At 35.2% G+C, this 25,593-nt stretch overlaps 1 protein-coding gene across 1 annotated transcript; it reads right to left on the reverse strand.

Moving 5' to 3' along the window:
* Positions 1-11,268: 11,268 nt before the first annotated feature.
* Positions 11,269-24,369, reverse strand: LOC114409460 (histone acetyltransferase of the MYST family 1-like). The gene is made up of 9 exons (XM_028372931.1): positions 23,955-24,369; positions 23,183-23,271; positions 22,598-22,660; positions 21,498-21,707; positions 14,354-14,422; positions 13,354-13,515; positions 12,993-13,086; positions 12,750-12,892; positions 11,269-11,736 (listed from the first exon to the last, which is right to left on the reverse strand). The coding sequence occupies exons 1-9, from the start codon at positions 24,223-24,225 to the stop codon at positions 11,533-11,535; spliced, it is 1,305 nt and encodes a 434-aa protein (XP_028228732.1). The 5' UTR covers positions 24,226-24,369; the 3' UTR covers positions 11,269-11,532.
* Between the last annotated feature and the right edge of the window lie 1,224 nt (positions 24,370-25,593).

The following is a 25,593-nucleotide window of genomic DNA, read 5'->3' on the forward strand; positions in this document are numbered from 1 at the left end:
TACTTCATTTATAAAAAAAAACACAACTAAATTATTTAGTAAACATCCACAACTTAATTTTAAAAAAATAAACAACTTCATTTATAAAAAAAATACAACTAATATAAAAATAATTAATTACTAAACATCCACAACTTAATTTAAAAAAAAAACTTTATTTATAAAAAACCACAACTAATGTACAAATAATTAATTATTAAACATCCACAACTTAATTTAAAAAAATAAACAACTTCATTTATAAAAAAAAAATATTTCATTTATAATAAAATAAACAACTTTATTTATAATAAAATAAAAAATTTTATTTATAGACAAAAAAAACACAACTAATTTCAAAATATATAATTAGTAAACATACACAACTAAAATTATATATAAAAATAAAACAAAAATGGGGAAAAAATTTCAAAACATACACAACTTAATTTATATCATATATAAAAAATAATTAGTATTTAAAAAAAATTCGAAATCACACACAACTTTATTTATAAAAATAAACTACTTCATTTATAAAAAAAAATACATAAGTAATTTAAAATTAAATAATTAGTAAAATACTCAACTAAAATCATATAAAAAATAAACAAAAAAATTAACAAAAATAACCAACTTAATTTATACAAATAACCAACTTTATTTATAAATAAAATACACTAACTTTTTAAAAAAAAACAATATTTAAAAAAAAAAACCTAACTTCCGGAAGAAGGGGTCTTCCGGAAAGTTCTTCCGGAAGCACTGAAAGGTCATCCGGGAGAACCCTTCTTCCGGAAAGTTTCCGGAAGAATTACTTCTTCCGGAAAGTTTCCGAAAGAGGTGTTCCGGAAGCTTTCCGAAAGACCAGTACTTCCGGAAGACGTTTCATTACTTCCGGAAGAACCCTTCTTCTGGAAATCTTACGGAAGACCTTCTTCCGGAAGTTCCGAAAGAACCCTAAAAGGATCTTCCGGAAGGCACCACCGTAAGCTCCCTTTCCCCATTTTTTCTAGCGTCTTCTACCCTAAGGTTCCGCTAACCTAAGGTTCTTCTAACCTACCCTAAATGCTACAACTATAGTGCATAATAAAAGCAAAGGGAAGGTTAGGCACACCTACCTCGAAGGGAAATGGCGTCCAAGCGAAACAATTAGCAGCAGGGCTCACGGAGAGGAGAAAACGCAGGCTCGCGGAAGAGGGAAGAAAAGCATAAGCAAGAAGAAGAGGCATGAATGATTCCGGGAGAGGGAAAGCTTTTTAAACATTTTATTTAACTTTTTTAATGAAGGGCAAAATGGCCCATTCAATAAATTGTTGGGTGCAATATTGCCGGGTGCGCCTAGCATTTCCCCTAAGGTTTTGCTTTCATGGGCTAAAAGAGGCCCACTAGAGCAAGGTGGGCTATAACACAATAAAGCCCATAAAATTAACACGGCTATTTTTGTCCGCATGTCCAAAAGGATCAAAACGGTAAGAGGAAGGAAATAAAAGATAAATAATCATTTTTGTTTCTGAATATGTAGAGCGCTGATAAATTTGTCTTCGAAAATTCAAATTTTAATCTCGAAAGTAAAAAAGGTACCACAAATTTATTCATGTGTTAACTTTCACCCATTATCGTTAATGAAAGAGTCTATGTGACATATTCAGAGACGAATTTGTTAGCGTTTTACTATCCAAAATATAATTTAATCTTCATCTTTCCCTTTTATAATCATTACAAGCATAATATTACACTAAACACTTAAAAAAATAGAAAAACAAACATAAGTTAGAACAAACATAATTATAAGCATATTATTGATTAATAAGCATAATTTGTTACTCTTAAATTTCTATTGTAACAATATTAGGTAGTGATAAAACCAAGTTGGGTCTCATTTTTTTTAAAGATTAACTTAATGGTTGTTCATTTTTTGTTTGAATCTCATATTTTGGGTAAGGTAATGTCAAATTATAAATTTTAGAACAATAGACTCATTATGCTTATTAATTCATATTATGCTTATTATTATATTTGTTCTAACTTATACTTGCTTTCTTCTTTTTTTAAGTATTTATTGTAATCTTATGCTTGCAAGGATTAAAAAATGAAAGAAGATAAATATTAAATTATATTATGGGTAAATAGTCATTTTCGTCCATGGATGTGTAGAGCGCTGACAAATTCATCCGTGAATAGACCACATACTCTTTCATTAACGCGTAACGGACGGAAGTTAGCGGATAAATGGATTTGTCTCACTTTTTTTACTTTTAGGATTAAAATTTATCTTTTGGGGATAAATTTATCAGCGTTCTACACATTCAAGAATAAAAATCACTATTTACTTGAAAATAAATGAATACTTACGTTCCAAGGAGTAAATTATATTCCTGAAAATACTATTATTAGAAATGTTATTTTTATCAACATGTTTAATAACTATTTAGCATTCTTTGGAATATTTTAAGATTTATTGTAATTATAAAAATAAAAATATTTTAAAAAAACTGAAATAAAGTGAAAGTGGAAAATTATTAAGTTCTATTTCCAAAGGAAATTGAAAATATTGGATTTCACCCTTTTACGTGGGAATACACGTGAAAAATCATGTCTAGTATATATTCCTGGGATTATATCATGTCTGATCTTATACAGCATCCTCTATCGTATATCAAGCAGAGGATTAAAATGAGCTCCAGATATAAAAACATGTACGTTACAAGTTGCCTTAAAATTATAAATGATATACTTCTAAATTTTAAACAAGTAGAAACTAGCATGTCATTTATTCTCAAAAAAAAAAAAGTCAGTTACTAACGTGTTTCGTTGAAGTATATAGAACCATAATACACTAAATGTGTTATTATTACCTTTGCACAAAATAATATTGTAATTTTATCTCATCAAGAGTTTCATGAACTTTTTTTATATAATATTTATTTTTATGCCTGAGTTTCAGTTTCGTGTAATATTATAAGCATAGAAATATAAAATGTGTAGGAATTTTATAATTTTTAATTAATTAATTAATATGGACTACATATTATATTATAACATTTATATTAGTTATTTATATTTAGATAAATTCAATATAAAGTGATCTAATTCAATGAGTCCATTAGACGGCTAACAGAAAATTGATATGGACTTAATTAGTGGAAACTAGTTTAGTCCATTAGGGGATAATGAGAACTCTAATAGGTTAAAACCTAAGGCATGATTATGGTTCCCAATACACCAAATCAAAAAACAGTTTCTTCTCTCCCCATCTGAAGAGAAAACGAACGTCTCATAAGAAAGAAGGTGATTTGGTTGAGAAATGTCATTAAACCAATTATTCGTGACCGCTGTAAGATTCTGCTACATGTTAATCAAGCTCTATGGATCCAAGTATTCCTTAAAACCTCTTGATAATCTGACGTAATGTGTTTTGGTGCTCATTTGGCATTTTATAAGGTTTATTAAAAATCCCAACAAATGATATAAGAGCCATTACTATTAGATTATTGGGATTTAAAGTTGTTTGATATGTATTATATCTGGATCATTTTAGTTATATAAACCCTAATTTTATTTTGGGGAGAAACTATTTCAATCAATGAAATTGTAAAATCCGTAAATTTTTGTGTTATAGTCGTAAAGTTTTTCTTTTTTTCAATTGAATAAAAGGCCTCTGCATTTGATTTACGAGTTTGTACACAGTTTTTTGTTTGTGTCGCGTGTGCTTACATATTATTCTATTTGTGATAAAGGTTCTACGTATTTGGCGTTTGTTTTCTTGAACAATATATATTTCGTGAGCGAGAAAGTTTTTTTTTTTATACATATAAGGTTTATGAAAACTCTTTACGTCAAATACAAAGCCACATGGACTTATATTTTTTATATAAGGTCATTGTGTGCGATTTGTGAATCTATATGTATGTCATTATCATGATGTTTTGTACATGACACAATTTCATATATATATATATATATATTTGTTTATATGAATCAGTAATAAGGCAATGGTCATTGTCTTATATGAATAATTTATAGTTTTTTCTTGTCAACTATTTTTCCTTCATGAATCGGTGATAGGCTGATAGTTTATGATATTCTTGTGGTTAGTACAAATTTACGATAGTACTATGGTATGTTCGTTTTGGATGCGTAATTAGTTTACCATGATGTTGTTTTCAAATATTTAATGCTATCATAATTGGGTTCAAATATTCGTTTCGGATCCTTTCCATTTATTTGTGTGTCCGGTAATTTTAATTAAATTGATTGAACCATTATGTTGTCAATGTAACCTCTATTGTGTAAATTGATTTAATTAAATTGCATGGATGTTAGTATGGAATTATTTATGCAAATTGTGCTCAACACAAAGGAAGACACAATTTGGCCAAATAATTACATGCGATAATAAATATGTGACAATTATAAAAAAAATTTCATGTGAATGATAGTCGGTCCAAAGAAATACTATTATTTGACAGAACTAATTGTCAATATTTGATCATTGCGTTGAGAGTACCAATTACAAATTAATTTTTGTCAAAAGACTAGAATTGATATTGTGCTGAGTATCTTGTGATGGATCTGTTATGTGAAATATTTGCATGTCTTGTTATATATACTTTATATGACTTGCTTGATTATTTGTGAACATGTTATTAGTTTTTTGTTCTCCCTTTAGTTAATATTGTCAGTGCTGCAAATGTTACTACCCAAGTGAATTCTATCCCAATTCTAAATGGGACAAATTTTAAGGTTTGGAAGGAAGCCGTAAAAATTGTTCTTGGTTGTATGGATTTGGACTTGGCATTGAGGACGAAACGACCTATTTCCACTCCGGAAACCTCTAATGAGATAAAAATTGAGAAGTGGGATCGGTCTAACTGAATGTGTCTTATGATCATGAAGCGCTCTATTCCAGAGGCGTTTCAAGAAATTGAGCAATACTTTTCCAAAAATGAAAAAAAAAAAAAAAAGCGAAGACGAGTAACCTTTTGGCCAAACTCATCTCCATGAAGTATAAAGGCAAAGGGAACATAAGGGAGTACATTATGGAGATGTCCAATCTCGCATCGAAACTCAAGTCACTTAAGTTAGAGCTTGGTGAAGACCTGCTCAAACACTTGGTTTTAATCTCGCTTCCTGCACACTTTGGGCAATTCAAAGTGAGTTATAACACTTAGAAGGACAAATGGTCCCTCAATGAGCTTATATCTCATTGTGTGCAAAAGGAGGAGAGGCTGCAAAGAGATAGGACTGAAAGTGCTAACTTGACTTCGACCTCTCTGAATAAGAAAAGGAAGAAGACTAAGGGTGCTACAGAAGGGAATTCTCAGCAAAAGAAACAAAAGAATGATAAGGAATTTACCTGTTACTTATGCAAGAAGTCGGGACACATGAAGAAAGAGTGTCCCAAGTATGCCGCATGGCGTGCGAAGAAAGGTAAATTTCTTACTTTAGTTTGTTCTGAAGTTAATTTGGCTTTTGTACCTAAAGATACTTGGTGGGTAGATTCTGGTGCTACTACTCACATAAGTATGACTATGCAGGGTTGCCTGTGGAGCCGACCGCCAAGTGATGATGAAAGGTTCATCTTTGTGGGTGATGGCAATAAGGTTGCAGTGGAAGCTATTGGAACTTTTAGATTACAGTTAAAAACTAGATTTTATTTGAATTTATTTGAGACTTTTTTTGTACCATCCTTTAGACGGAATTTGATTTCTATTTCTAGTTTGGACAAATTTAGATTTTCTTGTTCATTTGGAAATAATAAAGTTAGTCTCTACCAAAATTCAAATATGGTTGATTCTGGTTCTTTAATTGATAATCTTTACATGCTTGATGTTGTTAGCTCCTATAATGAAATACTGCAAATAAGTTCACGTGGTACAAAATGAAAGTTGAATGAGAATTCAACCACCTTATGGCATAAGCGTTTAGGTCATATCTCTAAACAGAGAATTAAGAGACTTGTGTTGGATGAAATTCTTAACCCTTTGGATTTATCGAACTTTGAGGTCTGTGTTGAATGCATAAAGGGAAAACAAACAAACATAAGGAAATTAGGTGCCGAAAGAGCTAAAGACGTCTTAGAACTAGTGCATACAGACATTTGTGGTCCTTTCCCTACAACTTCTTGGAATGGACAACAATATTTCATTATGTTCATAGATAACTACTCTAGATACGATTACCTATATTTGATACATGAGAAGTCCCAATCCCTAGACGTTTTTAAGACTTTTAAGGCTGAGGTTGAACTTCAACTTGAAAAGAAAATTAAGGTTGTCAAATATGACCGTGGTGGTGAGTACTATGGCATATATGATGGATCAGGAAAACAACGTTTAGGACCATTTTCACTTTTTCTCAAAGAGTGTGGAATTGTTCCACAATACACTATGTCGAGTAAACCTAGCATGAATGGTGTAGCAGTACGAAGAAACCAAAATCTTAAGGATATGGTGAGAAGTATGATTAGTCATTCCTCTTTGCCAGAGTCACTTTGGGGAGAAGCCTTAAAGACCACAGTTTACATCCTTAATAGGGTGTCAAGTAAAGCAGTTAACAAAACCCCTTATGAACTTTGGACTGGTAAAAGGTCAAGCATTAAACATTTGCACATTTGGGGTTGTCCGGCTGAGGCACGACCATATAGGCCACATGAAAGAAAGTTGGACTCAAGAACAATTAGCTACTATTTTGTTAGCTATGCTGAACGCTCTTGGGGCTATAAATTTTACAATCTCACCTTAAGATACTTTTTTGAGACGGGAAATGCGAGATTTCTTAAGGAAGTTGAGTTTGGGAAGGAAGAGAATATAAGAAATGTTGTTTTTGAGGAAGAACCTGTTATTTATAGTGATCAAGTCCTCGTACCTATTATTGTTCAAGACACAACTCCAGTAATAGAAGACAATGTTCAAACTATTGACATTGTTCCAGAACAAGACAATAATGAGGTTCTCCCTCAAATACCTTTAGAGCAACCTCAACAACCTCAAGAAGTGTCATTAAGGAGATCCATTAGAGAGAGGAGAAGTGCAATCTCAAATGATTATATTATATTTCTCCATAAACATGAGGATGGTGTTGGTTTAACAAAGGATGATCCAATCAACTTTTGTCAAGCTATGCGCAATTCTAACTCTCAAAAATGGATTAATGCCATGAAGGATGAGATGAAGTCTATGAAAGACAATGAAGTTTGGGATCTAGTCGAATTTCCTAAAGGTGTGAAACCTATTGGTTGTAAATGGATATTTAAAACCAAGAAGGATTCAAGGGGTAATATCGAGAGATATAAGGCTCGTCTAGTTGCTAAAGGCTTTACTCAGAAGGAAGGCATTGACTATAAAGAGACCTTTTCTCCAATATCTTCAAAGGATTCTTTTAGAACTATAATGGCACTGGTAGCTCATTTTGACTTAGAGCTACATCAGATGGATGTCAAGACTGTCGTAATAGTGACATTGAAGAAATGATTTATATGGTGCAACCAAAAAACTTTGTGTTAGGTGACTCAAAGTCCATGGTATGCAAACTAAAGAAATTCATCTATGCTCTCAAACAGGCTTCCCGTAAATGGTATTACAAGTTCCATCAAGTCATTACCTCATATGGTTTTGAGGCAAATGTAGTTGATGATTGTGTATATCATAAGTTTAGTAGGAGTAAATACATATTCTTGGTATTATATGTCGATGATATACTACTTGCTAGCAAAGATATAGCCTTCTTACAGGAGACCAAGAGATTTCTAACGAAAATTTTTGAAATGAAAGATCTTGGGGAAGTTTCTTTTGTGTTAGGTATTAAGATACTACAAGATTGCTCTCAAGGTATCCTAAGGTTGTTACAAGAAAGCTATATCAATAAAGTACTTGATAGATTCGGCATGAAAGATAGTAAACCAGGAGATACCCTAATAGCTAAAGGAGACAAATTCAGTCTCAAACAATTCCCCAATAATGACCTTAAAAGAACTGAGATGCAGAAGATTCCCTATGCATCAGCAGTAGGAAGTCTGATGTATGCTCAAGTTTGTACTCATCCCGACATATCATTTGTCGTAGGAATTCTGGGCAGATACTTGAGTAATCCTGGATTGCAGCATTGGAAGGTAGTGAAATGCGTAATGCGTTACTTGAAGAGAACAAAAGGTTACATGCTCACTTATCAGGAGTTTGATAATTTAGAGATCATCGGGTACTCAGACTCTGATTTTGTTGGATGTCAAGACAGCAAATGTTCCACTTCTGGATACATATATATGTTGGCTGAAGGAGCTATCTCTTGGAAGTCTGCTAAACAGACTCTTGTAGCTTCTTCAACCATGGTTGTGAAGTTCATTGCTTATTTTGAGGCATCTAATCACGGGATATGGCTGCGAAACTTTGTCACTAGTTAGTGTGTGGTCGATGACATTGAAAGACCATTGAAAATTTATTGTGACCATAACTCTACAGTTCTTTACTCCAACAACAATAGGAGTACAACCAAGTCAAAATTCATTGACATCAAGTTTCTGGTTATGAAGGAAAGAGTTCATAATAGGCGGATTTCCGTATAACATATAGGGACTGATTCCATGCTAACTGACCTACTTACTAAAGGTTTGGTACCTAGAGTTTTTCATGAGCACACTGCTCATATGGGTGTAGTTCCTAACAGTACCTTAGTTTAGTGGGAGTCCCATTTATGTTTTATATCTTATATTTTTCAGATATTTGTATTGTTTGGATTTTTTGCAAAAATAAAATTGATGTTTATCATTCTATTTTGAGCTTGTTTTGTGTGCAATATTTGTATTGCATTTTGGATTGATCTCTATAAAGAATAAAGTTTGGACTAGTTGGAAATAAACATGATTAAGATCGCATTGTATGTAATTTCCATGCCGCTTATCTATATTTGATCTATGTCATCGAGTATGAATAACAGTGGTGATCATTGTGGCTTAGTCACGCTGAATTGTGACGAAAACTACATTGGTTTCCTGTTGCTATATGAGATGGACTAGATTGTATAAAATGAGTCTAAAAGTAAATAGCATACGATTGCGCGCCTAAAGAATTTTGTGATATAAATGTCTAAAGTTAATACGAAATCCAAATGGGAGATTGTTAGTAATTTTATAATTCCTAATTAATTAATATGGATTACATATTATATTATAACATTTATATTAGTTATTTACATTTAGATGGGTTCAATATAAAGTGATATAATTCAATGAGCCCATTAAACTCTCAACAGAAAATTGATATGGGCTTAATGAGCGAAAACCAGTTTGGTCCATTAGGGGATAATGGAAACCCTAATAGGTTAAAACCTAAGGCATGATTATGATCCCCAATACACCAAAACAAGAAACAGTTTCTCCTTTCCCCATCTAAAGAGAAAATGAAGGTCTCATAAAGAAGAAGGTGATTTGGTTGAGGAAGGTCATTAAACCAATTGTTCATGACAATTGTAAGATTTCACGGCGTGTTGATCAAGCTCTATGAATCTAGGTATTCCTTAAAACCTCTTGATAATCTGACGTAATGTGTTTTGGTGCTCATTTGACATTTTATAAGGTTTATTAAAAATTCCAACATAAATCTCATGATAAAGACAATGGATTAAAAAAAATTATACAAACTACAAAGTAACATATGCAAATAAATGTGTATATATTAAACTAAAAAATATATATATGTAATAAGATTTTATCATAGCTAAATCGAAAAGGTATCGTTGAATTCTGTAAATTTTAATATGCTTGTAACTAAATGTAAAAATCAAATATTATATGAATTACTATTTACTGCTAGAATGGAAAATAAATCTAGAGTGAAATTTCATTCGGGTAAACTTGACTAGGGACTTACTCCTTACTGCATAACTCAATAAAATTTGATTCAAATTAAAATGATACTTGAGTTCTTATCACTTGACATTGAATTATTTTATCATATCGCTTACATTTTCTTTGATCGTTAACCTAGTTGGTTATTGTTTATGGTGAAAATTCATTTTGATAATTGAAAGTAAATATATTGATTTTTTTTCACTCTTAATTTTAATCAACCACAAACAACTTATTTTATTTGGTGAGCCAAAATTGCAACTATAAGATCTTTTTTGTTAAATTAATAGTCGATATGACTTTCAACTAAAGAAATATGAGATAAATCGAACAAACATAAACTCTTGATGGAATAATGTATTACTATCGAAAATACCCATTTTGATTATATTCTTAGACAAATAGAAATGTACAAATTGATTGGTATTTAAAGTCACAAAAATAAACATAGTAACAAATTTGTAATGTAAAAGAATTTTGAAAGCCAATTGAATTGAAATGCAATCAATAATTAAAATGACAGAAAGGTAAAGTGCTTGAAATGTAAAATGAAAATTAAAGTGCTAAGCAATATGAAAATGGCTAGAAAGTAAAGAACAGCAAGTAAATAAATTTGAGTTTAGAGAAGAAATTGAGATTGAAAGAAGTATGAAGTTTGAAAAATAAATATAGAAGATGAGGATTGCATGAAACGGAAATTGATCAAAAAAAAGAAATGACAAAAATTGTAGATTACATCGAAGTATGGATTTCAACATACATTTCATCCTGATAACCAATAGTCATTTTCCTTGTGTGATGTGTTGATGTAAAGTGTTATGTGCGATCTTCGTAGTCAAGGAAAAATATCTATCATTGTGTCTATTTATAACTTAATTCGACTTAACGGTTGATTTACAAGATTTGTATAAATATACAACTTATTCAAATTAACTATATACAATGTTGACATATGTATCTTCACACTCCCAATAACCATCGTTGTATATTTAATCGAAACAACATGCTTTTGATGATCCCTTATTTTCTTTTTTAGAGGAACATATGACTTCAATAACTTGTCTTTAGAGATACATCATCTTCTAAGTTCTGACTTCTTGATTTATCGTCAAACCAAATAAATTTTATTATTTTTTATAGTCATTCAAACATAACCACATGATCATATTCTTTCATTCGATTCGATCTCAATGCTTAGAAAATTTTACTTACACCCGCAACAGTTATATTACCTCTCGATTGATCCGTTTTGCTCCAAATTTGGAGTTAATTTCAGAAACGTTACACTGGCAGCTGCAGCTATAGCACGCCAAAGGATTCTGCACCAAAGATAAGTGTGCTCAAAAGGGTTATGACATCATGCAACCACCAATCTTAGGATTAAAATTTGTTAATACTAATACATCAAATGGGGTTGTCTAAGAAACGAAGATACAAACTAAACATATCCACAAATTAAAAAATATTTCCCTCTTGCATTCATCATTAGAAACGAAGATACAAACTAAACATATACCTACGGCTACGGTTCAGCACATAAAACAATCAGTTATGTTCCTATTCTCATCTTAAAATGTATTAAATCTTATTTGTAAAGACTAATACATCAAAGGGTTTGTCCAAGAAACCTAGCCTACATATACTTTATACACAAAAGCACAAGTTACATCACATCATAGTATTTCCTTGATGGATATGACCAATGACCATCAACTTTGTTCTTTATAAGGAGTCCAGATCAGTTTGCTAACATCAACCTCCAGGCCCCCTCTGCCAGCAGCTTTAAGATGGCGATCCAACACTTTCGGATCTGCGCATATAACATGCTGACCTTTCCTGTATTGAATCAATTCTAGGCTCTGCAGAGTGGTTAATATGTCTTCAGCTTTAATGGCAGTCATATCACTCAGTTCCTGTTAAAAGAAAAAAAAACTTTTTCAATTGAATAGAGCCTTGACTAATATTTTGGCTGAAGATCAGAAATATACATGAGCAAAGAATTAATCACCTGAGTAAACTGCTCCAGCTTGTTCAGTTTTTTAAATTTATTTCAATATTCATTAAAATTACAACATGCTCAATTTTTATTTGTTTTAATATTAGGAAAAAGAACTTTATGGCTCCTATCTCTACAAAGAGAAACTTAACAAGGGGCAATGGTTATGAAAAGCAGTTATAAATGCTTAACAAGATTTTATCAAAAGTAAATAATTCTTGAGCCAATTTGGTATCATGAAAGAAGCTAAAAAAAAAAAGAGAGAGAAAAACAGAAAAGACAGAGAATGTGATTTAAAAGAGGAAGAACAAAATGAACGAGTTATGATTGTCTTGTATCATCCTATGGAAAAGAAGGGAAGCATCCCTATATTTGGTTTCATTAAGGAAACGAATGAAAATGTATGTAATAAATGTTACTTTATTACCCTTTATCTAATAAAGTTAATTTGTTGGAAAGATAATTAAATAAGTAGAGGAAAAAGTCAGACCCAATAACAATTTCCTTTCCCTCCCAATCCTATCATATGCAAAATCATGTGGGTCCTACTCTCTATTTATTGAGTCTCACTATTTGTCCCAATAAATTTCAGCCAATAATAAAATGTGTTGAAAAGAATGCATTAGAACTTAGAATGTGTCGCTAATATTTTTTCTTAGCATGTTTGTTAGTCTTTTCTTTAGTTCTCTTTTGTGCATCTTTCTTTCATGTATGTGTGTCAAGGACTCTAATGGATAAACTATATTCCAGTTAATTAAAATCAGAGAAATAATCAAAATCCACATTTATCCCATAACATTAAATTGAACACAGACTAAACAATTAAATGAACTTTATTTTGAAAACAGAAAAGTTGAATTCTTCAATGCCCTAGAAGCATTAATAGTAACGAATAAGGCCTAGAAACATTAATAGAAACGAATAAGGTACCTTGATAGAAATGTTTCCCTTATGCTTCTTCAGAATGTCTAAGAGAACCCTGGTCCAATATCCTCTGTAGCTTAGCAGTCCAAGGTCAGAAAGAGGTCTTTCAGGTGTGCCAACTTTGCCCTCTTTTTTGGACAGCTCATATGCTGTTCAATGTTTGAAATTTCAATGAATTTCACTCACTTTATCACATATAGCTAGCAAATACAAAGAGACCCATTTATGAGAGACAGAGAGAAAGCTTACAGAATGCAATTAGAAATTTGCCATAGCCTTTCCTTTGGTAAGGTGGTAGGGTGAGGATACATGCCAAATTGTAAGATTCCTCAGAATGTTTTTCCTTTATCATAAATAAAAAGTTTGAAGATTAAATATATCAAAATTAGAACAAAGTTCATTTTTCATAATACAAATAAAATTAAGGTTTGTTAATGAACATCATTATTATATTATTAATATAAAGCATAGAAACTGCATGAATCAGAGGCAGTTTTGGTAGGCCATTTAGATCAAAAACGTAAGTTAAATGGGCATATTGGCAGTAAAATATTAAAAAATGAAATATCTTATGTCAAAGAAAAATAATGACATCACTGTAACATTTTACCTTGGAGAAATAGCCAACCATGTGACAACCTCGATCATCACATTCACATAAAACATAGAACAGAAACAGGTCTACATCATAATAGAGGGTCTTGTGATCAAGAAATAACTTGGCCAAATAACAAAGATTCTGCCCATAAACCTTGTTCTTTTTGCCATCGACCTGTTTCCAGATATTATAATAATAATTATTATTATTATAAGTAATCACAAAACTCAAATTATGATAGTAATCAATCATTAATAACAAAAAAAAATATGTATATATAACTGTTGCAACTTACAACTGTCAACCAGATAACACAACGTTCTCAAAATTCATTCATTTTCTACAATTGAAATAATTTCCAATATTTGAGCTTTGTAGCCAGTTACCCTTGACTTCATTTAGTTAAATAAATAAAAAAAATTGTCTAAATCTTTTAGAAAAAGATAAAGAATTTAAAAAAAAATAGAGAGCTGATGCTCATCAAGCAATAGTTGAAGCCAGGGAAATTGGGTTAAGGGAGATCAATGCCTTTAAAAAAAATGAAGTCTATTAGAATCAAAGGAGGATAATAAATCCTTCAAGAAGAAAGAGCAAAGAACAAAACAAAAAAATGCAGAAAAGCAGCACAATCTTTGTACATGTCAGAAACAGAAACATCCTTCAAGCACCCATTAATATCATAAGTAGCAAAGTTTTAAATTGCGATTGCAGAGTGTTGCACACGCTGAGATTTGGATTGCAGTCAGTGGTTTGAATTTTCACAAGTTGACACATCATATTAAAATCATCTATATTATTTTACAAGATATTGTAACAATTTATAAAAAAAATACTAATAGAAGATATTTATAAGCAACAATTTTACAATCATTCATTACAAAATGACTCGAAGATAAGTGGCAAAAAAAATTCAAAATTCATTTTGAACTCGAAAAGTTGAACATAATGGAAGGGGTACAGGACAAAAAAAAAAGACCTTGTGATAATAAGAACATTAGTGTTAAAAATGCACCTCAAACATTGACAGTGTACCACTTCTGTATATCTCATCACCAGGGGGATGCTTAAGATCACATTTCCTCTGCATGAACAGGAAGCCAATGTCAGTGCAAAATTCTAAATTGGTGCTTCGCAATTTGCATTGGGTATATATAAAACTGACATCTTTTTCAACTTTTTTTGGGCCCTAGTAGGGAGAGCAAAGAATAAATACTAATAGAGGCATTAGATAGACTATTTCAAAAAAATACCCTTGCATCAATCTCCAAGTGTTCAAGCAAATAAATGAATTCATTTCAATCAAAAAGGTTCATTTTCAAATAAATAAAAGCAACACCAAATTTTAAAGATGACTAAATGATTATATAAACACAATCTGGAGTAAAATTTCAATGGCAAACAATACAAAACCACAGCATGAAGTTAGATTGTTTGGAATCCCATAGAATGCTACAACAAATAGAACTGTTTTTTTTTTTTTTTGCACAGCAAAAATCTGATATTATTAATAATTGATCAGTACTAGGTGTACTGAAATATATCAAAATATACAAAGACAGAAATCTGCCAGCCCCAACTACATAAGATATAACCACAATAGGTGGATACCCATACAGCAAAAGAAAACCCCTAGGACATTTCCTCCTTTAAGCTAGTAGACCATTGATTAAAATGTGTATGGAAATTTTTCTCCATGCAGTTGATCCAAGACCAAGTGTGAAACAAAGCTTCGTCCATGACTTTTTCGGTGCTGAAATTCTGGTTGTTAAACACCAAGGCATTTCTATGCTTCCAAATAGTCATGGATAGAGCTATCCAGAAAGCTTCCCATCAGTTGTCTGCATTGCTTTTCCCATTCCATTGAGAGAATTGCAGAAAATGACATTTGGGTTCAATAGGGAAAGGACCCACCCTATTGACCCATCTCAAACTCTCCCACCAAAGATGTCTAGTTTTCCTGCAAGAATACATGATATGGCCAGCAGTTTCCTCTTCCTGATCACAAAGAGGGCAGTTATAAGAGGGCAGCTCCACATGTCTCCTCCTTAGATTATCCCTAGTAGGTAGTCTGTTCTTGAAGATTCTCCAAGAGAAAGCACTTGCTCTTGGGGGAATTTTCAGTCTCCAAATAATCTTGTAATTGCTGTCTTCAGTAATAGAATTGCCCTCATCTTTGAGGAGATTGTAGGTTGACTTTGTGGAGTAATAACCAGCAGGATCAGCCCCCCAGCTGAGAAAATCCCGACTTGAAGGTTGGATCTGAACAGCCTCAATGTCAGCCATGAATGTTGCCACCATATCAATTTCATGGCCAAAGAAATGTCACCTCCATTTTACCTTCCACTCCCATCTACTACCAATTAAGAGGCCCATTGAGTTGATAGTATGATTCTGCTGAGTGCTCACTTGATATAGGGTTGGGTACTTATCTTGGAGACTTAAAATCATCCTCCCTCCACTTGTCTTTCCAGAACTTGATTTTGGTCCCATCACCCACCTTCCACTTCAAGTTATTGAAGATGCAATTTCTATGATGCTGTTGGAAAACATATCTTAAATCCCTCCACCAAGGAGAAAAGTCAGCTCTGTTTCTGCCATAGCATAACACATTCCACCCTCCATATTTGGACATTAATATTCTGGCCCAAAGCTGATCCTGGTTATTTGCCAAGTCCCAACCCCATTTACCAAGCAAGGCCTCGTTAAACTTGGACAAGTCTTTAATCCCAAGCCCCCCTTTGTTCTTGGGAAGGCAGATAGTATCCCAATTTATCCAAGCAATCTTGGCTACCTCAGAACCTCCTCCCCAAAGAAAGTTTCTCTGAATTGAGACTAGCTTTTGCACCACCTTTTTAGGAACTCTAAAGAAGGACAGCAGATAGATGGGAAGAGCTGTTAATACAGAATTAATGAGTGTTATCCTTCCTCCCATGGAAAGACATTTCTGCTTCCATTTACTAAGTTTGAGTTCAAACTTGCTAATGATAGGCTGCCACACATTCCAGCTTTTGGATGTTGTCCCCACTGGGATTCCAAGGTAGGAAAAGGGGATATCCAGCTGACCACAGTTGAGAAAAAGGGCTGCCTCCCTACACCAAGCCTCTGATTTCCCCATGCACCCAAATTGGCTTTTGGCATAATTAATCTTGAGACCGGAAACCATCTCAAAGATTCTAAGGATAGATTTCAGGACTCTAATATTATCCGTAGTTGCAGATCCAAAAAACAGCGTATCATCTGCATATTGCAGAATATTAATCTCCTCCTTTTGAATCCCCACTTGATAACTGTGGAACATGTTCTTAGAGATTGCTGTCCTCATCAACCCGGTGAGTCCTTCGGCTACTATGTTAAAAAGAAAGAGGGCAAGGGGATCACCCTGCCTTAGTCCTCTCTGCGGCACAAACTCCGAAGTGGGGCTGCCATTAATTAGAATTGATATGGTTGCACTAGACAAACATCCATATATCCATTGTCTCCATTTTTCACAAAAACTCATCCTCATCATCATGTAGTTTAAAAACCCCCCAAGAGACCGAATCATATGCTTTTTCAAAATCCACTTTGAAGATCATACAAGGATTCTTTTTAGATTTGGCTTCAGCTATAACCTCATTAGCAATCATCATCCCATGAATAATATGCCTCCCTTTCAGAAAAGCTGTTTGCCTTTCATCTATTAGGTGAGGTAATACACGAGCCAGCCTAGTAGCCAGGATTTTGGACACTATTTTATAGACACACCCTATAAGAGAGATGGGTCTATAATCATTAAGAGTCTGAGGGTTAGTGGTCTTGGGTATGAGGGCTATGAATGAGGCATTGCTTCCTTTGGGAAATCTGCCATTGATGTAGAACTCATCCAGGAACCTAGTAAAATCAGGTTTTAGAGTCTCCCAAAACTGCTTTATAAAATTGAAATTAAAGCCATCAGGACCAGGGCTTTTATCTCCTCCACAAGCCCACACTGCTGATTTAATTTCCCCTTCAGAGAATCTAGCAATAAGGCATTCCTTGTATCCTTGGCCAAGGGAAGAAAAGTGTACTCCATCCAGAGTTGGCCTATTTGGATTCTGCTCTGAGAATTTGTGTTTGAAGTGGTTTAAAACTGCAGTCTTAACTCTATTAGGCTCTTGGACCCACTCACCTGCAATGTGCAGACCTTGAATAGCATTAACTCTCCTTCTGTGATTGATCACTCTGTGGAAATAAGCTAAGTTTCTATCCCCTTCTCTTAGCCACTTGACTCTTGATTTTTGCCTCAGCATGGATTCATAAGCAAGTGCTGCATTCCAAAGCTGTTCCTGCAGAGATTTCTTAAGCTCCACCTTAGCTTGAGATAAAATTGAAGCATTGCTACCAGCCTCCAAAGCATTTAGCTCCTTCTTTAAATTCCGAATTTTAGAAGCATTAATAACACCATTTTGTGAGCTCCACTGCCTTATACATCCTTTAATGAACTTCAGTTTCATCTTTAAGGCATAACCACCCCACCCACTAGGGTGATAATTGCCCCATCTATGAGACACCATTTTCTGAAAATCTTGGTCCTTCAGCCACCAGTCCATTATCTTGAAAGGTCTAGGCCCCCAATCAATGGTTGTAGACCTCAAAAGGATGGGGCAATGATCAGAAAAATCTCTATCAAGCACAAATTGGGTAGAATCTGGCCATTGGGACAGCCATTCATCAGATAGAAGAAACCTGTCCAGTCTACTCATTGCAGTTCCATTAGGTCTATACCATGTGAAGTTCCTCCCAACAGACCTGACCTCCTCCAAAGCCATATCCGATATCCAAGAATTAAATTCAAAGAAAGAATTAAATTCAAAGATGCATGTTGAGTTCCCCACTGAATGAGATGAGCTGATCCTCTCATGCTGGTGTCTTATAGAATTAAAATCACCCGCAATACACCAAGGGCCATCATGAAAAGAAGGTTTAAGGAGTTTAATCTCTTCCCACTAATCTCTCTTTCCCTGTAAATCACATGGAGCATATAAATTAGTGATGCAGACCCTTTTGTTTTCTTTAGTCCACATTCCTTTCAGCCAAATATAACCTCTTCCCACTACCCTTCTGTCCACCACAAAGGAATCATTATTCCATAAACACAGAAGACCTCTAGCAGCATTAGTAGAGGGGACAGCCTCCCATGAAACATTACCATCTCCCCACAAATATTGACAGAAGGTTTTGTCTATGGACTCCTTTTTAGTTTCCTGAATGCAGAGTATGTCAACATTGTTGGCCAAGGTTAGCTTCCTAATGGCTGACCTCTTGACTCCACTACCCAGCCCTCTAGAATTAAAGGACAAAATATTCATGAGTCAATGTGTTTCATTCTCATCACTCCTGTTGGTGCATTAAAACCACTACTAATATTGGCCTCTTTCATCATGTTATCATTACTGTTATTATTCTCAGCATAGGATACCCCCAAGTGTCTAGCAATCTCCATGTGAAGGGCTTCCTCATTGTCTGAATGAACCTTGTTAAAACTACTATTAGGGGCAGGACTGTGAGGTGGACATTGTAGCTTAGGAGTCAGCCCCTCTGGGTCTGAGATATGGATGTCCCTCCCTTCCATTTCATCTGTCATACTGTTTTCATTGATGGAATTTCGTGATACAAGCTTTTTCACATTGTGACATGAATCTGGGCTACATTGTACATGGGCCTCGTGATTTACTGCTCCCCACTCCTTTCTTCTAACATACACCTTGAGGGTTGAAGAAGGCTTAATCCCCTTTTTAATTGGGCTTTTGGTTACCAGGCCCAGAGTCTGGTCCGAAACTTCCCCCACCTCGGCTGCAAAGTCCCTTTGATAAGGGCACGTGAAGTTTGAACCATGTTTGACCACTGGAGAGGTCTCAAGGCTAATAACTGAAGGTTCATCCTGCATTGCCCAAAGGTTATTGGATTTTTTAAAAGCAGGCTGGAGTGTGTCTTCAACGTCTACTTCCAAAAAAAGCTTCTGTTGCTGGCTAGGACAGAAGGTCCTAGGTTCTGCCATGCCGACAGGTTGCATGTCCAGACAAAGTGGACCGTTGCATTCCCTCTGGCCCGCGTCTGCAGGTGTCAGGCCAGCAGCAGTTGACAGAGGCTCGTGACAGTGTTGGGATGACACCTCAGCACCTGTCATGGTCTCGTTGTCCCTGCATCGAGGGTAAAGTCCCATGGTCCGTCGTCTCCGGCGACAGTCCGCCATAGACGGCGATGACCAGGTAGAGGAACCGCCGACAGGACTGCCGGAGAAACGATCAGGAGAGAATCCATGCAAAATGTGGGTGTTTGGCTCCACATCAGAATCTGCTAAGGCCGTGGAAAATGGTGATGGCGGGAACTACTCCTCCGCCAGCTCCCGCGATCTTCTTCCCCACCCAGATCCCAGCTCCTCACGCAAGTCCAGAAGGTATTGGACTCCGTCCACCAAGACCGACATCGTACGCTCTATGAGCGATTTCTCTGACGTTCGAACCAGGACCCGCACAATATCTACCCTCAACCTCTCCTCCGTCACCCCGTCGAGCTCTACTAGTTCACCACAAATCGACACGATGCTTGCAAATGTGTCTGCGTCCCAAGCCATCAAGGGTACCCCCCATATACGAAGCCACGTTAGACGATAAGAAGGCAACATTGTCGGCGCCCATCTCTGTAGCGGTGAGAAAGGAGTCCCGCCGTGCGTGTGTTCCTTGTAGTTGAAATCATTAGCTGCTTCCTCCTCCAGGCCATGGAGAATGACCATATCATCGCCCCAATACGACACTTTGACCTCCGGTCCGAACACCCCCCGAACCTCCTCATCCACCCTGTCAAACATGCCTTTGTTTTTTAAGCGCCCCACCCAAGCATTGTCGAGCCACTTGGTCTTCTCCCTTGACGTCTGGATGTTTATATTGCCTGCGTTGATCCCTGTTTCCGCGATCCTAGCCATCGTCTCTTGTGTTTCTATCCATTCCTTGTTTCGGTTTGTCACCACTTCCACGCATGATTTGATCCTCTTGGACGTAGGGACTTGATGTGTCAACTGTTTATGCGCGACAGGCTCCATTGTCTTCGTGGCTGTTCTTTTGTTCAGAGCTACTGATGTCTCTGCTACCTTATTCCCATCCCTCTGGAACTTGGGCTTGTTGACAAACATCTTCATCCCATGTATATAAATATGGTTGTCAAGCCTTCTTTCCAACCTATCTTCATCTTCTACTCCTTTGAAACGCACAAAGCCATAACGATGACCTTGTTTGTTCCTCTTCTTCGGTACGAATACCTCCCAAACCTTTCCCCAGGCTTGGAATATCTTCCAGAGGTCTCTTTCACGGACCTCATCAGGGAAATGGGAAAAGTAGAAGGAGGTGATATCCGCCCTGTCCCTCCACGTTGATGATGGGTTTTTTCCTCTAAAGGTGATCTGGTGTGAGTCTTTCTTGTCAGCTATGCCCTTTCCGAAAGCTGGAACGGTCTTTGAATGGGCCTTTCTCCTCCTGCTCTTCACTTGAATCCATTCTCCCTCCTGAAGGTTGACGCAAGTGCCTCGCTGTTCATCCTGAAGGTTAAGGAAGTTGTGTCTCTGGTCGTCGTCCACTTGTGGGTTACGGTTGTCGTCGTACTTGCTTCTTCGTCTTCCATGACCACTCCGGCTGCAATCTCTGTTAGTTCTTCCACCACGAAGATCGCGTACCCATGGGCGTCCTCTTTCTCTCACTATCTCTTTCCGCCTCTCTCTCTATTTCTCTCTCTCTCTGACTTGCTCTCTCTCTCTCTCTGCTTCTCTCTCTCTCTCATTCTCTCTCTTAAAAGGGTGTTTTTCTTACCTCTCTAGTATCAGTTAACTCTTACTGTTTCCAAACAACACAACAAATAGAACTGTAATGAAGTATAAGCATAATAGATGCAGATTATGATCAATAAAAACCAAGCTGTTTTGAATAAGGCAGTAAAATTGCTATCGGTAAATATTTGTGGAGAAAAACAAACTTTCTCCATAGTTAAGTACCTTAGTTTTTAAAAAATAAATGAAAGATTAATAAAAAAAAAACTACATACTGAACAACTCAGCAAAATCAAGGGTCACTTGACTAAAAAAAGAAAGTCAATGATACACAAAATAAAGAAAAATAAAGTGCAAAGGAATTTTTTCAGGCACAGCTCACCATATGCCTCTGAAGCTGTTCTTTGCGTTTCATGAAATTGAGGCAAAACTCACAAAAGTACAGCTTCAAACAGTCATTGTATTCTGGTGGGAATGGGGAGAAGTACCATGTCTCAATCTCATATCTTCCAAGCTCAATAGTAGCTATATTTTTCACTTTGGTAAATTCCTCATGTTCTCGCAAACTGGCAGCATCAAGCTCCTCATGTCCCTATAATTTAAAAATAGATACATATTTTAAAATATAAGGAACAAATCGAGAGTGAAGCAGGAATAATTTGACCAGCCAGTACTGGTTTCAACTTTTAAGTGCAAGAAAGCAATGATCAACACCAAGCTCCAACAAAATAATATCACAATTACATATTTCATGAGACTTCAATCAATCTTACGATAAAAGGTACTGGTATGTAAACAAGTTTAGTGTTTTGGAAGCTCCTAAGCACAAGATGTCTTAAGAGTATGTTTGTGAGCACTAAATTTTTTTGGAGAATTGAGAAACAGCTTTTTTTCGTGAAAAAAGCTGTCAGAACCATTATCCATATATGTTTGGCAATTGTTAGAAATTCAGGTTATGATCTTCGATTTTTTCGTTTTACGAAGGAAACAGCTTTTTCAAAACAAGCAAAATTTTAGAGCTTATGACTAATAACTTCATACACAATTTTGTAAATTTACTACAGAAAAAGCAATTCTTTTATACAATCCAAACAAAATAGATTATTTTAAAATCACTTTTTATCTCTTATCCACATAAAACTTATTTCATATAATCAATAATAACAATAACTGATTATGTATACATAATCTATTTTTTCACAGCTAATACGAACATGCACTTCAATGCATCATTTTGAAGTATCACTCAAATACTGATAAGTTATTCAATGAAAACAGTGTAAACAAAGAGTTGTGCCAGTGCAAAAATTAGCAACCTATAGCATTCAATTTATTTAATGACAAATAGTACCTACTCACCATTGAAGCACATCTGCACATGTACAAAGAGACAAAAGGTTTGAAGCATAGCATGTGTTCTGTTGTGTGTATCTGTGTCTAACAGCCTATGCTCATGTTATAACTGAGAAGTAACAACTCTACCTCTACATGTGTCTCATCAATCTTCCTCTTTTGGTGGCGAGTCATCTTCAAACCTGTTGCACCCTAGAAAATCATATGTCCAATTTCCTAAATTAGTTCAGTCATAAAGGGAATCCATATTTTGAAATAAGAGTTAAACATAACAGAGAAAGTAAACACCATTCAAGATATTAAAATGAACAGCCAGTACAAGTGACTACAAATGTATACTTAATGCCAGCCACCCAAATGAACATGACTACAAGTCGTTAGGATACTAGTTTTTTTATTATTTTTCTGTCTACCACCATGCACCCCCCAAAGAAGAAACCAATGAAAAGAAAGGAAAGGATTTCGATTTTAGAATAATAACCAGATATTCTAAAAGCTTGGCTTTAAACATAACACAATGGTGTCATTTGATCCATGTAGCCAATCCAACCCAGTGGAAAAAGACCTTTGCTGTTGTGTTTGTAAAACAACAAACAGATGTTTGAACTATATTATCACTTTTTCTCAGTAAACCTCCTCATCCATCCTTCAAAAACTAAATAGATGAGTCCAAAACAATGCTGCCGTGCAATTTGGAGAATGTATAATCATTACCTTCTCCTCCACTTTCTCATCAACAACAGCCTCCACTGAATTAAGATCCAACTGGTCAAGCTTCACCCACTCATCAAGCCTCCTATTGACTACAAAAAAAAAGACTGAGCAGTTATCATCTTATCACCCCTGCCTACACAGTAAACAGAACAAATAGTGGATAACACATTGGCATCAACCACATTGATACCAAAACAAAATGGTTTTATCTTGTTCATTTAAATATAACATTATTTACCAACAAAATTCTAAGAAAATAGACAACCACGCAACCCCTGAAATTTAAATTTTATTTTTTTTATGCTCTTTTATTTCCATGAAAGCAGTTATGGCTGCCCTGCCATCCCCTGATTGTGAAAACACCCCCACCCCAAACCCAAATTATTCCTTTCTTTGTAACCTACTAACCTGCAACTTTTCCTGTGTAAAACAAAACCCAGCCATAATCCACACGTCCCTAGTGATAAATTCATAAATAATAACTCAACAATCCAAGTTCTTGTCAATGTTCCCATAACAAAAGATTCGCAGTGAACCCTAATCATGATAAGATATCAATTATAATCATAGCCACCGACATAATATTCACTGTTAATCCAAAACAAAACACCATACGAAAAAATCAATTCAAATTGTATCTAAACAAACCCTAAATCAACACATGCCCCAACCAAAACCAACCCTCGGAACCACAACACGCCAATCCAAAACCCTAACGGTTCACTAATTCATTCAAATTGAAGAAGAGAACGAGGATTCGAAGGGGTCTTACACTCAGTGTAATGGACGTAGTACTCGTAATCGTTGGGGATGACGTTGGGAACCTTGCGGCGTTCGATGACTTTGACGGGGTGGTACTTGTTGTCCCTCCACCGGCACATGACGCGCGTGCCCACCTCCAGTGGGAGCCCCGACGATCTCCGCCGCTTCGATGCGTCGGGCTCCAGCGCCGCCTCCGCGCCGTTGACGGAGGGGGATTTTCCGTTGCCGGCGGCGGGAGCGGAACCGTTTTCCGCGGCGGTTGGGGCCTCGAGTGAACCCATTAGAGAGACAGAGGGAGAGAAACGAATCGAACGCTAGTGAACTGTGAACCGGACGAAGAGGGTGGGTTCAGTTTTGGGATTAGACGTGACTAGCGAGTGAACGCAGTGTGTGAGGTGAGCGAGCCTATCAAGAGAGAAAAAAAACAATTGAAATTGAATAACGATAAATAGATGTTTAAAGTTTCAACAATTCAAATGCTCAAAAAAATTCTCTTTTTGACATAGTGTCATAATAAAAATTTTAAAGCAAAGTTTATTAATTAATATTATGTTTATTATTATGTGTGTTTTTTTATTATTTTTTTAAGTACTTATTGTAATACTACGCTTGCATCGATTGAAAAAAGGAGGGAAGATGAAGATTAGGGGTGGGAATAGGTCAGGCCGGCCTACAGGAGCCTACGACCTGGCCTACATAAAATCTGACCTGAACTGACCTATTTAATTAAAAGGTTAGGCTCAGACTTTTTTAAAAGCCTATTAAATTAAATAGACCAGACTTAGGCTTATTAAAAAGTCTTATAAGTCTGATAGACCGACATATATATATATATATATATATATATATTATTTTTTGGATACAATTAATTTTTTTTTAAACTATCAGACTTTGATTAACTTCTATTCCTATAATCAAGAACTTTAGTTACAATTTAGGTGTGAGTCATGTGTCCTTTTATATTCCTCATTATTTTGATTGACTTTCTTTTTTTTAACTTTCCTATTATATTCCTACTCCATAAAATATTAAATATTTATTCTGAAGAAGACTTTTAAAAAAGCTATCAGGCCAGGCCAGACTTTTAAAAATATCAGACCGAGCCGAAATAAAAGTCTTTGATAGGCTATAGGCCAGGCTCAGGCCTCAAAGATTCATCGTAGGCTAGGCTCAGGCCTTTCAAAGTCTGGTCTGACCTATTCCCACTCCTAATGAAGATTAAATTATATTTTGGTCTAATAGTCATTTTTGTCCCTGAATGTCTAGAGCGCTAACAAATTCGTTCCTGAACGTGTCACGTAGGCTTTTTCATTAACAGTAATGGACGAAAGTTAACGGATGGATGAATTTGTTGTACTTTTTTTACTTTCGGAGACTAAAATTTGAATTTTCATCTTTCAGGAATGAATTTATCAGCATTTTACACATTTAAGGATAAAAATGATTATTTATCCTTTTTTAATCTCTCTTCTCTTGTCATTGAATAATTCATTATCCATATATTTTTCTCTCTTTTATTTTGTAGTATTTGTTTTGAAACGATATAGTATTCGAGCAATCCATTGCCCTAACATATGGTCAGATACTTAGAAAAACTATTATGTCATTCATATAATAGTTTTACATAACTTAAGATATATGGTTTATAT

The sequence above is a fragment of the Glycine soja genome, chromosome 4 (genome assembly GCF_004193775.1).
Source record: "Glycine soja cultivar W05 chromosome 4, ASM419377v2, whole genome shotgun sequence".
Taxonomy (NCBI): Eukaryota; Viridiplantae; Streptophyta; class Magnoliopsida; order Fabales; family Fabaceae; genus Glycine; species Glycine soja.